The sequence below is a fragment of the Silurus meridionalis genome, chromosome 12 (genome assembly GCF_014805685.1).
Source record: "Silurus meridionalis isolate SWU-2019-XX chromosome 12, ASM1480568v1, whole genome shotgun sequence".
NCBI classification, from domain to species: domain Eukaryota; kingdom Metazoa; phylum Chordata; class Actinopteri; order Siluriformes; family Siluridae; genus Silurus; species Silurus meridionalis.
Genome location: NC_060895.1, coordinates 13,308,799 through 13,323,720, shown reverse-complemented (window position 1 = coordinate 13,323,720; position 14,922 = coordinate 13,308,799). Strand labels below are relative to the sequence as shown.

At 36.8% G+C, this 14,922-nt stretch overlaps 1 protein-coding gene across 2 annotated transcripts; it reads left to right on the top strand.

Annotated features, from left to right (window-relative positions):
• Window positions 1-4,076: 4,076 nt before the first annotated feature.
• On the top strand, window positions 4,077-14,157 carry wsb1 (WD repeat and SOCS box containing 1). Of its 2 annotated transcripts, XM_046862949.1 has the most exons (9): window positions 4,077-4,410; window positions 5,263-5,431; window positions 6,334-6,605; window positions 7,670-7,801; window positions 8,269-8,369; window positions 10,836-11,008; window positions 11,112-11,225; window positions 11,847-11,954; window positions 12,297-14,157. In XM_046862949.1, the coding sequence occupies exons 1-9, from the start codon at window positions 4,371-4,373 to the stop codon at window positions 12,457-12,459; spliced, it is 1,272 nt and encodes a 423-aa protein (XP_046718905.1). In that variant the 5' UTR covers window positions 4,077-4,370; the 3' UTR covers window positions 12,460-14,157. The 2 variants fall into 2 exon arrangements, with proteins under 2 accessions (XP_046718905.1, XP_046718906.1); XM_046862950.1 differs by lacking the exons at window positions 4,077-4,410; window positions 5,263-5,431; window positions 6,334-6,605; window positions 7,670-7,801 and adding an exon at window positions 8,953-9,096.
• Window positions 14,158-14,922: the final 765 nt, after the last annotated feature.

The window sequence follows — 14,922 nt, the reverse complement described above, 5'->3', positions numbered from 1 at the left end:
GTAAATGTAACAAGGTGTCTTTTTTTTTTTTTTTTTTAAACAGAGAACATTTTTTTTCTAAACAGAGTTTGGACTTTTATTCTATTATTACTGGTTCTAAATATTAGGTTTCTCCATTTCAAGCCATATAAGGCATTGCACAGTCCAGCATGTTCCATGACCTTTAGTTTTCATTCATGAGATGTGAGTTAATAAACAACACAAACATCATATTAAATTACTATGTGATACTTAACATGTTAGAATTTTCAATTCAGTACCTCTTGAAATAGGGGTAGGACACTGTGGAAAAATCATTTGGGACATTTTGACATTTTCTTTGACGTTTTTAAGAAGTAGAGTATCAAATAAATGTTTACTTGTTTTTTTTTTTTTCTCTTTTTAAAAAGTAATTTCAAGGAGTGCTAAAGTTTTCGTTCTTTATTACAATAATTTTCTTGCATTTTTCATTTTAAAGGTTTTGTCTTTTGGAAGCAGGTCACCATTTTGCCACACTCGTAGCATTATACTTGTTTGTTACACCTCACTGTGTGACCATAAATTTACATAAATTCAGTTAATCTCCTAAAATACCTGTTCATTCTCACACATTTAATCTCTCAGGGAACTTGCTCTCATTTGACCATTTTGGTACAATAACAGCTTAAATGGACATAAAAGTGAATAGTAAAGACAGCAGTTTGAAAGTCTAATGTAGCCTGGTCAGATTTGCTTCATAATGCAATAAAAACAGTTAATCTAACCAAAAGGTTTTTTTAATATATATATTGTCAATATTTAAGGATTCTTGTCTTATCCTAGATGTTATTTTTGCTTTTCATTCTGGTATGTTCTTGAATTCATGCCTAATTTCCCACCAAAGTTATGTTTGGTCTTCATTAAGGAAGTTTACAGAGGGTTAAAAGTTGTGCAGTGATGAGTGGTGTAATGAACAGTACAGTGTAATCTTGGAGTGTTACATTTTTATCAGATTAGATGGAATATTTTCTTAATGTTAAACTAGGTTAGTAAATTTAACTTGTAATGTAAACTTATTTTATTATTATTATGGAAGATACCATTATTTCTAAGACATTGACTGTATTTGCCCCACTAATAAGAGTAATGATTCTGTAACCTATCTCTCTCCGCATCTAAAGTTTTCTTACAATCATGTTACATTGATTAGTTATTTAAAAGGAATAAAATTGTTATACGTTGTTCTGCTGTGTCATTATTTTTAAGGCATCTTATACAATTGTATATCTCCAACTTTGTGGCAAGAGACGGAAAAAGGCTCACATGTAGGTGTCTACAAACATTGAGACATGTACTTTCATATACAGTGGTTATTTTTTTGCATGTTTGTCTCACTTGACTGTTTCAGATCATCAAACTAATTTAAATATTATTAAAAGATAACACAAGTGAACACATTATACAGTTTTCAAATGTTTTTTTTTTTATAATTGCGGGAAAACAAAATCCAAAACCACATGACCCTGTGTGAAAGTGTTTGCTCCCCTCTAAAAACGGTGGTTTATCACACCTAAGTTCAACTTCTCTAGCCACACCCAGGCCTGATTACTGCCACACCTGTTCACAATCAAGAAATCTCTTAATTAGGACCTGCCTGACAAAGTAAAGTAGACCAAAAGATCCTCAAAAGCTAGACATCATGCTGAGATCCAAAGAAATTCAGAAACAAATGAGAAAGAAAGTAATTGCGATCTATCTGTCTGGAAAAGGTTATAAAGCCATTTCTAAAGCATTGTGACTCCAGCGAACCACAGTGAGAGCCATTATTCACAAAAAACAAAAACATGGAACAGTGGAGAACCTTCCCAGGAGTGGCCGCCTGACCAAAATTAAATCAAGAGCACAACGACCACTCATTCAAGGGGTCACAAAAGATCCCACAACAACGTCCAAAAAACTGCAGGCCTCACTTGCCTCAGTTAAGGTCAGTGTTCATGACACCACCATAAACAAGAGATTGGGAAAAAATTATCTGCATGCCAGAGTTCCAACATGAAAACCACTGCTGAGCAAAAAGAACAAAGGCTCGTCTCAGTTTTGCCAGAAAACATCTTGATGATCCCCAAGACTTTTGGGGAAATACGAGACAAAAGTTTAACTTTTTGGAAGGTGTGTCCCCCATTACGTCTGGCGTAAAATGGTCTTTGTGATGGTCTGGGGCGGTTTTGCTGCTTCAGGACCTGAAAGACTTGCTGTTATAAATGGAACCATAAATTGTTCTGTTCACCAAAAAATCCTGAAGGAGAATGTCCGGCCATCTGTTTGTGACCTTAAGTGAAAGCGAACTTAGGTTTTGCAGCAGGACAATGATCCAAAACACACCAGCAAGTCCACCTCTAAATGGCTGAAGAAAAACAAAATTAAGACTTTGGAGTGGCCTAGTCAAAGTCCTGACCTGAATCTTATTGAGACGCTGCGGCATGACCTTAATTTCATGCTCGAAAACCATCCAATGTGGCTGAATTACAACAATTCTGCTAGAGGAGTGAACCGAAATTCCTCCACAGCACTGTAACAGAATCACTGCAAGTTATCGCAAACACTTGATTGCAGTTGTTGCCGATAAGGGTGGGCCAGCCAGTTATTAGGTTTAGGGGGCAAACACTTTTTCACAGTAGTTTTGGATTTTGTTGTCCCACAATAATAAAAACCTTTATTTAAAAACTGCATGTTGTGTTTACTTGTGATATCTTACTAATAACTAATATTTATAGTAGTTTCAAGAAGTCAAGAAGCTTTTATTGTAATTTCAACCATATATAGCTGACGCAATACACGGTGAAATGAAACAACGTTCCTCCTGAACCCTGGTGCTACATACAACAACAATCACAGAAAACACAGAAATAGGACTAGTAAGTGTCCTCGCCACATAAAGTGCATCGTGTGCAAATGATTTGATGATCTAAAACATTAAAGTGTGACAAACATGCAAATAAATAAGAAATCAGGAAGGGGGCAAACACTTTTTCACAGCACTGTATCTCAGAAATCATTTTTACACGTTTGCATGTATTTTGTCTTTACAAAGTCCGACCAGTAGGGGGGACTGCAGTCACATAAAAATGTATCCTCGGTTTAGATTCTTTTCTAGAATTTTCTAGACAAATCTTAAATACAAAACAGCTGTTGGAAATATTTAGTATCTTCTAACGCCTAATCGTTTTTTTTTTTTTTTTTTAATATAACATGTTTTTCAAAACAAATACAAAATTACATGACTTATAAAAGCAGCATATATTTTTTGTATAAATATATGTATTTAATGCAGGAAATATTTGTAATACTTTTATTATTATTTTATTTTAGATGAATTAGTATTAATTACTTGATAATACTTAGAAAAACTTATTTTGTATGGTGAAAGCTTTAACCCCAGGCTGGCTGTGTGAAGTCTGACCTGGTATCCAGAGCAGCGGAAAATCTTAATACAAATGCATTCATTCTTAATATCCAGAATGTCATAATAATGTGTGCTTGTTTTATTATTGTTATACAGAAGCTGTTGTATTTCTTCATTCTGCTGGAACAGCAGCTTTGTAATTGATTTGTTCGACATATTGAATTTGAGGCCAGTTTCACCCCGATAAGCTCGAACAAGCAGTTCGAAAGCAGAATATATATATATATATATATATATATATATATATATATATATATATATATAATATAATTTTAACAAAATTTAGATTTAAAAAAGAAAGTTTACGAAAATGTTTAATTACTTGTTTTTACGTAGTTTGGTTCTGGAGTATTCGAAGAAAATAATAAGAACGGTCCTTTTTTTTTCATTTTTCACATTCTCTTTCTTAAAGGAGAATTGAGTGGACAGAAGATACACAGACCATTAAAAATCAACTTTTTACCAGCAGAGAAAAAAATATCCTTCCAATTCAACTTCAGCTATGTAATAATGGCCGCCCGTACGTGCGTTTACCCACGTTCAGCACTTCTGACCAATCACAAGCTCGCTTTTGGGCCTTCGAACGAGTCGGTGGGCGGAGCCACGGCTTATTTGCTGACGTACTTCCATAGTAACCGTCCCTCCGGTGTAGCGGCCATTATAATCCAGAGTGTACAAACGTAGTCTCTCATAGTGTCGTGGAAACTGAAAGTGGTGGACGTAGATATACACGTTCTGTTCTTTTCGGTTTTTTTCCGTTGTCCTGCTTTTTCCAACGCAAACTGTCCAGAATACGTTTTTTACGTGTAGAAGTATATTGTTGTGCTAGCATAGCTCTAAACTAGCTCGCTCATTCCGGCTTTTTGAGAGGGTTTCATTAGCCGTCACTCACCGCTCGCTTAATCTCAATCATCTAACAGGCGCTGATTAGAGTCGCGTTATAATTTAGATGGCAAGCTTCCCAGATTGTGTTAATGAAAACGAAATAGGTGAGTAAACAAACCTGGTTTTGTAAATGGGTTTTTTTTTTTTTTTTTTTTTTTTTTTTTTTCACATTCCCCCTCCGGTCTGTATTATGGATGGGGGAAGGGACTGGTTACTCTTTACATGGAGATATTGACTCCTGTATTAGCCAAAAAAAAAAGGGTAATCAGTTTGTTTATGTATTTACCTTTTTATGTATGTGTTTTACATGATATAAATATACTTTCAGCTATATATATATATATATATATATATATATATATATATATATATATATATATTACATTTTATTTTATTTTTTTCACATTGGGGATTTTGTCTGTTTGTTTTTAATTCTCATGACTTGGATTTAAACCAAATTCAAACACGTTTTTTTTTGTGTGTGTGTGTGTGTGTGTGAGTTGGCTATTTGGGGTTGGAGCAGGATGACTCATAGCCGAGTGTTTATCCGACACCGGAAGCCCAGTGATAATAATTAACTCAAATAAACATCTCGCGTGTTATCTTTCATATCATATAAACGATAATTTCGATCCAGTTTTTTTTTTTTTGTTATCTGAAACTTAACAAATCTTTCCGTTCTTTCCATAATCAGCTTTAAATGCTTACAACCCGGAAACACCTTTTGGTTTACTTGCTGTAAAAGAGAACATGATCTAGTTTTCATACAAATATTTATACTTAAAGGACTGATCCCCTGTCCCATGTGTAACTCAAATCTTTTAATATATAAACAGGTCATGCTTTATTCAAGATAATAAAGTATAGGGAGGGGACTGATTCATTACCACTCCCAGAGACCTGGCAAATGCTGTCAGATATCCATGTTCATACTTTTTTTTTTTTTTTTTTCCTAGCTAAAGCTAAGTTCATTGGAGAACTATTAGCTCCTGTGGCTCCCTTTGACCAGAAGTCTGGACGAGAGACGTGGACTGTGGCTTTTGCTCCTGATGGTTCCTACTTTGCTTGGTCTCAAGGGCATCGAATTGTACGACTCTTACCTTGGTCAAAATGCATGAGCAGCTTGTGAGTATTTACATGCAGCTTTTTCTCTTGTATTAAAGAATAGTGAAGTTGTCAAGTTTCATGCTTTTATTAATATGGTTGAGTTGTAACCAGTCGTCTGCTGACAAAGACTGGCTGGTATCTCAAAGATTTTTAGCCTTGTGCAGGTAGGTTCTGTTGTGGGTGTGTTGAAGATTTTCTAAGAGCCGTGTTAACAAGTAAAGAATTCAGCTAATTTTTAACACGGTGTGACACACAGTTTCTTATCAGCGCAAAGCAAAACAACCCCCCTGCCAGGAATGTACGATGTTTTTTTATGTGACTTATAGAATAAAAGAATATACTTAGAATAACCTTGCACTTTCATATTTTGTGGCAGATTGAAAGCCCTGATCGGCCTGAAACTTTCCATCTGCCACAAAATATGAAAGTGCAAGGTTACTGAGTCTCGCATGAAACAAAAACAACACAAGTTCCTTGTTCAGTCTGCGATGTGTACAAGAGTTCATTGGTGCATTAAGGAAAGATCTCACTCATGATGAATATGCATTTCTGATGCAACTCCTGATCTGTTTTTTCCTGTTTTGTTTTTTTTCCTTTTTTTATTAAAAATGTAGAGAAAGTAAATAAAATTTCTAACCTGTAATGTACATAGGATAAAGAAGATTTAGGTCCTTTACAATAAATCAGTGATTTTATTTTGATTAAATGGTACATGTAGATTTCATTAAATATGGTAAAAAAAAAATAGTATTGTATATTAATTTGTCATCAACTTTATCTAAATGTTATTTATTAGCTGCTTATTAATTCTTTTTTTTTTTTCTGCTAATCATGATGCATTTGATGAACTGGAGCATGTGGCTGCATACTCATTATACCAAACAGTAATCCTTTGTCTTATTCTTGACTCTCTATTTTAGCTCTGGGAGAAAGGAGGAGTGGCTAAATGGCGCCGGACCCAGACGCTTGTCTCGGCAAGGTAGCGACGGTGTCCTGGTGCCCGGTGAGCCCAGAGAACACACCATCGACTGTGGGGACATTGTTTGGGGGCTGGCATTTGGCTCGTCTGTTCCCGAAAAACAAAGCCGCTGTGAGAATATTGAGTGGCACCGCTTCAAATTCGGCCAAGACCAGTTACTCCTGGCTACCGGCCTCAACAACGGCCGCATCAAAATATGGGACGTGTATACAGGTGAGAATTTTACACTCATAAACTGAGGAATTGTTGATGGCCCTCTAAATGTTGTTCTAGAGTATTTATAGTTTTGCCCCAGCTATGTTTAGTTGACTGAAGTGAAATCAGCTGCCTGTTCCTGCATGTAGCTTTCCTTTTTACAGTAGAGAGCAAATTAGTTTTGGAATGCTTTATTTATAGGTCATGATTTTTCCCTTCTATGGTTCTGTTATACATTGCATTATACAAAATTCATTAAACAGTGTCTAGTATGCCCTGATGGTGACTTCCTTTTAATTGAATGCATGTGTAAAGATGGGAGACTGTTTATATAAATGGAATGTTTGCAAAGGTAGTTATTAAATTCCTGCCAGTTGAACAGTGTTTTCATTTCACAAATATTTGCAGAGGAACCCTGGCTCTGTGCTGCTATTGGGTGGTTTGAGTGTATGAGTGACTGCACTTATTGCTTGAACAGAAAACACCTTTACCTTTTTTGCCTTCTCAGAGATTCACTGCTTATACACTCTTAATTGAGGATCTCATTCTCTTTGAGCTTACTATGTTTGTGTTGTACAGGGATTTATTGTATAGTGTTTCAGAAGCCTGACAGCATTTGACTGTAGTAAATTGCCAGGAAATATTGTACACACCTAACTTTTGTGGTTGTCAAAAAATGAATAGATGGTATTACTTAAGCCATAGCCCAATTATAGGGATTTAATGTGTATTAGATTGACAGCATTTAAGCACAATCCTTATTTACCCAAGGCTATTAAGAGAAATAAGGCAGAGGTGTGCCCTCAGAATGCATTCTATAGATAGTGAGAGCTGTGCATAACCTGTAGGGATGAAGGTTTACAGTTATAATCTCTAGTAGCAATAATCTTTTCTCTTATTGCTGAAGTATTTGACTATATTGTTCAAATTCAGTGCACTAAAAATATAGATTTTTCTTTCCTTTTAGGGGGAAGGAATTGTTGTGAACTTTGTACAGTAAACGAAGCTTGCCTAAGTGTGCAGTTACCGTTAATTTTACCCCCATTTTCTTTCTAATGGTGACTTGTTTTTTCTCTGTGCAGGAAAACTTTTGTTGAATCTTATGGATCACACAGACATTGTTCGGGATCTAACATTTGCGCCAGATGGCAGTCTTGTGTTGGTGTCTGCTTCCAGAGACAAGACATTGCGTGTGTGGGACCTCAAGGACGATGGTAAGAAGTTACTGGAAGCCCTTGACAGGTTTCCTATCTTTAAAACTTGGAAAGGCAATTGTTTGTTTTCTATGTGCCAGTTAACAATTCACATGTCTGTAATGTATTAACTAGGCATGCCATTTATTACCTCACATGGAATTTTTTTTTATCCCCTCATTTTCCTGCAGAAACTCACCAATATAATATGCACCATATTTCATAAGCTCTTTTCTATTTCCGTTGTTTTGGAACAAGTAAATGGAACAAGGTTAAGTTTACGAAACAGCTCTAACTCAAGGCGTCATGAGATTCACTGTTCGACTTCTAATTAGCATATTAAACTTTGTTTAGATGTAACTATGAAAATAGAGGGAAGCCATAAAATACACAGACCACGCATAAAGTGTTTGAGCTTAGTATGTGCTTAATGCTGTGCTAAGCCAGGTCACAGTCCTGATTTATAATTTTTTTTCTTGCCACTTAAGGTAACATGGTGAAAGTGCTGCGTGGGCATCAAAACTGGGTCTACTGCAGTGCCTTCTCCCCAGACTCATCAGTGCTGTGCTCCGTGGGTGCCGGCAAAGCGGTATGTACTTCTGAATCCGTTCTAACTTTTTGACTGTGTTTATTGTTTATAACAAGATGAATGATGAATCAATGAGATTTTAAATTGGATATGCACAAAATGCTCGGTGTCATAATCAGCTTTTACAGCCATGCCTAAAGTTTTATACTTGATGCAGCTTTTTGTTTTCTTTTGTTTTGTTGTGTGACTGACATTATTGAGCAAACTGAATGCAGAAATGCTATATCGCAATGGCCTTAGTGTCAGTTTCTTCTAGAAAACCATCTTTTCAGAGTTCGGTGTAAATAATGTCTATGGTAGGATTATTCTAAAAAGCTAAATGGTGTGCTATTCATTTGCTGTCTCTTCATCTAACAATTATAATTTTTTTTCCCGACTGCATTAATGGACCTAGCCTGCTGAGCCCTTATGGCATTGATTATTTTTAAATAGGTGGCAGAGGAACACATGACTAATGTGCTGGCCACAACACCTCAGATGCTTCTGGTCTGAGAGCTAGGCTACTCATCTTCCATGAGCAGTCTGCAGTCGTTGTACCTTCCGGTTGTGTGTGTCTATAAGTGTCTTGCTTTCCCTGTCCCAGGTGGAGGCAGAGCTCTGTGTATGAGTGGTATTGAAGGGAAGTATGCGGGGCACGGCTGCCATCGCGCATCCCTGCTGGACGCTCATGTGCCCGTGCCCACGCCCCAGGGGCCTCCGTGCTCCTGGCCGCAGGGGCTTCCTGCACGTAGGTTTTGCTCCATCTCTGTCTACATCTGCTGTTGCAGTTAATGCTCCCTTCATTGTATTCTTCAGAATATCCAACAAGAGTTGGTTTAAATTGTAGAAACTCCTTACCCCCCAAAAACTATTCCTTCTACAACATTTTACTTTTTATTCATTAATTGTAACTCCGTTACCTTCACTTGTCCCTCCTCTTTAATTCCCCCTCTGTCAACCTGAGCTGATCCTCATGTGTTTTTCTATATCTCTAGGATTCTGGAAAGTAGAACTTAAACAAATATTAACAGCCAGATTTGTGGGCCAGTGCAGTCCTCTGCTGATCAACTTCAGATCCTTAAATATTAGTTATTGGTGTAGGGCGTAGCACATTGCTGGCGTCTGTGAAGTATGAAAGGGCTCTTAGTGCCTTGATAGGCCATCTGCTGTTGTGACATTAGAAATAATTTTAATTGCTGTGAAATTATCACATGGCCAGTGTATTTCAGTTCCCCATGAATTATTATTATTTTTTTTTTTTTTAAGTTCTTCTGTAAATCTGTTTGCTAATACATTGTGGTAAACCAAATGTATAATAAAGCATAAACAGCCTGGAAAATTTTAATGTAATTTTTTTTGGCTTGATGCTGGCAGCAGATGTATAAGTGCTAAAGGCTTTTGGGGAAACTGTACTAATTTGTAACCCGCTTGGCGCCAGAAACTTCTTTACCGCCAGACGGACCTTCTGCTAAAATTTAATATAATTTTGGCTCTTCCAGCTGCACGTCAAGCTCTGCCCAAGTTTAAAAAGCATGCTGGGATCTTGGACACTGGAGCCCTTTTATCTCATGGTGCTGTGTAGGGGTGGGAAAACTTAGTCAAAATACATGTACTGTTTGGGTAACCCACACTAACAAAGTATTTTTTCAGTTATAGTTTGGACACTGGCACTTGTAATCAAATTTACACTTTTGCTCAAGAGCAATACCTTCAAAACAAAATGTCATCTAGTAACAGTTTTTTTAAATGCTGGAAAAACTGATGTTTTCTAATATGGTCATAAAACTGAACTGGGACATTGTTCTGGAGCAAAACTATCTGTAGAGAAGCACATGGCAAATTTTGATGTTACGAGTTTGCACTGATCATGCTTTTTGCTGCTGTATGTTGTTTGCCAAAAGCGTCAATCTTTTGGCCATCAAATGTTCTCTTCTCTTTTCAGTATCTGTCTCTCCTCGTAGGCCTCTGCCGGCACGGTGCAAGCCTATTGTAAACTCAAGTGAACTAAAACTCTGAAAAGGGGATACCAGTGGAGTAACATTATGTTACCTTAAGTTACTGCTTGTTTGTATATATTTTTTTTGTATATCACTTTTAGCCTTTTTACATTTTTTGAATGGAAATTTAACTGAAGATTTTTTTTGTAATAAGTAGTAATACTATTAAGATTTAACTTAGATTAATTTTTTTATAAAGTTATACATAATTTTCTCATGTATTATGCAAGTTGTAACAGTTACAAATGTAGAGTTTGATTGTCCATTGACTTTAAACAATGCCTTGCTGTATGAATGGCATGTGCTAACTTTTTTTTTATTTCTTTTGTGTTTACTATACTGTGTAATGTTAAAGAAAAATGGCACTGAGCACATTTTGTCCTAATTTGAACGTAATTGTAAGTCATTGTCAACCTGTGGTATGGTATATCTCCTGTGTTCGGCAGTACAGGGACATAGGACTATAACCAGTATCCGTTTTACCTTACAGGTGTTCCTGTGGAACATGGACAAGTACACAATGATTCGTAAGCTGGAGGGACACCATAATGATGTGGTGTCCTGTGAGTTTTCTCCTGATGGAGCCTTGCTGGCCACAGCTTCCTATGACACTCGTGTCATAGTGTGGGATCCCCACACTGCCACTATATTGCTTGAGTTAGGGTACGATTTATTATAAATGCCGTTTAGATTATTTTTCACTATTACCTTTTTCTTCCTTCTTTGTACCAGCTACTCAAGTTTCTCCTCTTTTTTCCCCCTAAAGGCACCTCTTCCCTCCTCCTTCACCTATATTTGCAGGGGGAGCAAATGACCGCTGGGTTCGCTCTGTGGCCTTTTGTCATGATGGTCGCCATATAGCCAGCATCACTGATGACAGGTAAATGTATTCAGTATTTATTTAGTAAAGTTTCTTACTTTAAAAAAAAAAAAAACGTTATTCTCCTTTAAGTTTGAAAGCATTTAAACCCCTGAAGCACTAAATAATAACTTGCTCCTCTGAGAGGGTTTGTGTTTGGGCCTCTCCCTGGAAAAGATCACATGTTCCTCACGTGACTGCTATTAATCATGTAGAGGTGCCAAGATTCTGCTCAGCTTGTTATTGGCTGGCTGTGGGGGAGTTGTTTGAGGGGCGGAGTATAGGGGTGTGGTTCAGTTTCTGGCTGAGAGGTTAAGTGTTCGTTACAAACTCATGCCATAAAATGTTATTTACAGCATGTATATCTGGAGTCAAAAGTGCAGCATTCAGATCAATGCTGATATTAATGGAGGGTTCAGATTTTATTTCCTGTATCAACTGTGCATGCAGAGAAGATTAACTTAATAGGGTCATGTTCTATTAAGGCAAAAATCTTGTTGTAAAATGGAAGAAAATTATTATTTTTTTTTATTACCTGCCCCAGTCCTCTATTAATCTATGATTGAATGTAATGTAGAAAACTACATAATAAAGATGTGGATTTTATTCAAGCTCTCAACATAGCCTATGTTCTTCGGGCAGGTTGATACGATTTTGGAGCATCGATGATAACTCTCCCCAGGCTGTTGCCTCAATCACAAATGGCCTCTGCTGTGCATTCTCTCCAGATGGAAGCGTTTTAGCTGCTGGGTGAGTTTTTACTCTGCCGAGTGTCGTCGTTGCATGATTTTTTTTTTTCCATTCAGGTATTTGACTTCAAGATATTAGGTGAAGAATCAGTGTTTCCTCATTTGTGTTTTGGCTTAGCAAGCTTTGCCTGCAGGCTTTTTTCAGAAGCAACATCATGTAATTTGTAATGTTAATAAAATCTTAAATGCAAGTGTAGTATTGGAGTAGTAGACCCAGCTAGCCACTGAAAAATATGGGCTGTTAATTAGAATATTTGTGTAAATAATTATTGAAAAAAATTACATTAATTCAGATTTCCAAAATCTATTCACTTTGGAGTTGATCAATTTCTCTTTCTTTTAGTTCACGTGATGGCGGCGTTCATTTCTGGACATGTCCTCGCAGCATCTCCAGTCTGCAGCATTTGTGTCGCATGGCACTGCGAAGAGTGCTGTCCACACAGCAGGTCTATGCACTGTCTGTCCCTCAATGCATGCAAGACTACCTAGCCTACAGAAGCTTCTAGTCCAAGATGCATGTCACAGCACACTGTTAAATCAGTAAGAAAGATTGGGCTATTGGTGTTGAAGACTAAATAAAAACATACCAAAAAGCCCCACAAAGAAGGAGGGGGGAGTGCAGTGATCTGTTGAAAGCCTACAAGCTATACTTGATGTCACTGCTTCAAAGTTTTGTATGTTTTAATGCTGCTTGCACCTTTCCTGTCAGTATTTTTTTTCCTAAACCCTAAGACTTCTCATTTGCTCTTTCACCTATTTCAGCAAGTGGCCTTTAGACAGTCTTATCATCAGTCACTTTTTTTCTGGCACAACTTCTTGTGCAAAAACCTATGATGAAACTTGGAATGAGAAAGCTGTAATGTCTTCTTTTGCACATGAGATGTAAATGATTGTTAGTTGACCTGAAGTGGGTTTTTCTTTCATGTATATCGGTGTGTGGTGGAGGGAGATGAACAAACGAAAAGAAATGTTCGAAAGCGCCGTTTCAGTGGCGCGCTTGTGTGAGATGTAGGTTCGAGAAGAATTTAGGAGATCAGGGATCTAGGCAGTGCCTTTAGTGTGCCTCAATAGCAGCAGAAATCTCTTGTGCTGTATATTCACATCCAGACGCTGCCTCATTAACAGCCTTTTTATCAACCTCTGTATCTCCCTGACAATGATGGAGTTCATTTTCTTCGAACTTTTGTGTACATACATTTTGTAAAGAAAAGTTGTGTGCATGTGTAAATGTATGTATATATGATATATCTAAATTAGCTTTTTTATGTTTTGTTTTTTTTCACTCTTTCTTTGCTGAATCTAAAAATGTGATGTTTGTGTTGCTTTTTATATATGTATAATGCTCCTGCTGTGAAAATCCAGAGAATGTGGCTTTACTCTGAAATGGCTGTACAACAGAAGAGGGGTATTATGGGGTATTCACTAGCAAAAGCACTAACATACACTCTTCCTCCAAACTGACGCTACTTTTGAAAGGTTAATGGGCTACCAATATTTATATTATATTTAAAAGCTCTGGTGCTTGTCAGGTGTTAAACAGCACAATTAAAACGCTATCCTATGTTTTAGCCTCTCTTGGGGTTTTGCAATGTGAGTAGTTCTCTACCTCCTGAGTACAGCCAGTACGTTGTACTTGGCCTGAGTACAATCTGTTGGAGGCTAAGTGTTTACATGCAGTTTATGAGTTAGTGGTGTAACTGTTGATAATATCCTTTTGCCCATTGTAGCTTCTGATTAAGGAAAAAGTGTGAGAGGTACATGCTCAGTGAATGAAGAATGGTTGCTTTTTTTTATGTGCGGACAAAGAATCTTAGCAATAAACTATTTGTTGTAACCATTGGAGCTGATGCCAAAGATCCCTTAGGGTTCTTTCTTGTATTTATGGCACCCAGTATTATTTTTCCTCTTTCTTCTATTTCTGGCTAAAACTTGAAACGTATGAACACTTGCCTGGTTTTTTTTGTGCTTAAGCCTTCTGCATCATAACCGTGTCAGAGCACTCTGCAAAAGAAATTCTGTATTATCAGCTGATTGCATGCGGTAGCGCACTTTTCTGATACATAGACTTGCGTTGTACAGTGCAAACATTTCCAATGATCTTGTTCACAATAGAACTGGAGTAGTCATAAGAATGTACGGTTTTGGTTTTGTATAATATTTTTTTTCTTGTGCATTTTGTAGTTAAATAAAGGCTTGTTTTCAAATGCGTCTGTTTCATTTTAAATCAGCTCATTTAAAGCTGGGCGTGGACAGTTTTGTTCACTTTCAACAGTTTAAAATACCCAGAATGACTTGTATACTGAAATATCAGTTCACTGGGGGAACAGATGCCACCTATTCAGTATTTTGGTATGTTATTTCCTGCAGTGGGACACTCATACATTTTTCCATGGGTGCATGAGTAGCAGTGTGAGATTCCACAGCTGAGCTGCTTTCCAGATGGGCCCAGATGAGGATCTAAGACACATAAACGTCTCACCAGTTCATTCCTTGCTTGTTTCATAACCGAAACTCAACAGCAAGCTCTACTCTTCTATAGTGTATAGAAGTATAGTGTTCAAACTTCACTCTAGCAACACTTTTTTCCCCCTGCGTTCAAATGACATAATACATTCCATGTTTTGTTTTTTGTTTTTTTCAAAGCTGCCTGTAAGGTTGTGACAAAGGAGGAAAGGACACTATTACACACCCACATATCTATATACCATGCATGCCTATTTTACTAAGATTAATATTACTCTTTGATTGTTTTTTTTGTTTATTATTTTTAGGACCAGATATATCTTGCACCAAACAACTACAGACAATTTTAATACGATGAGACTCTTTAGTTACATTTTCAATGTCATTACCAAGGCATTATCTTCTTCTTTTCATTCCTTTCAACATTAATTTCTTTATAGAAAAGCAATTGAAATATCCCGCACCAAAAATATTAAACAACTAACTCATTGTTATTATTGTTATAA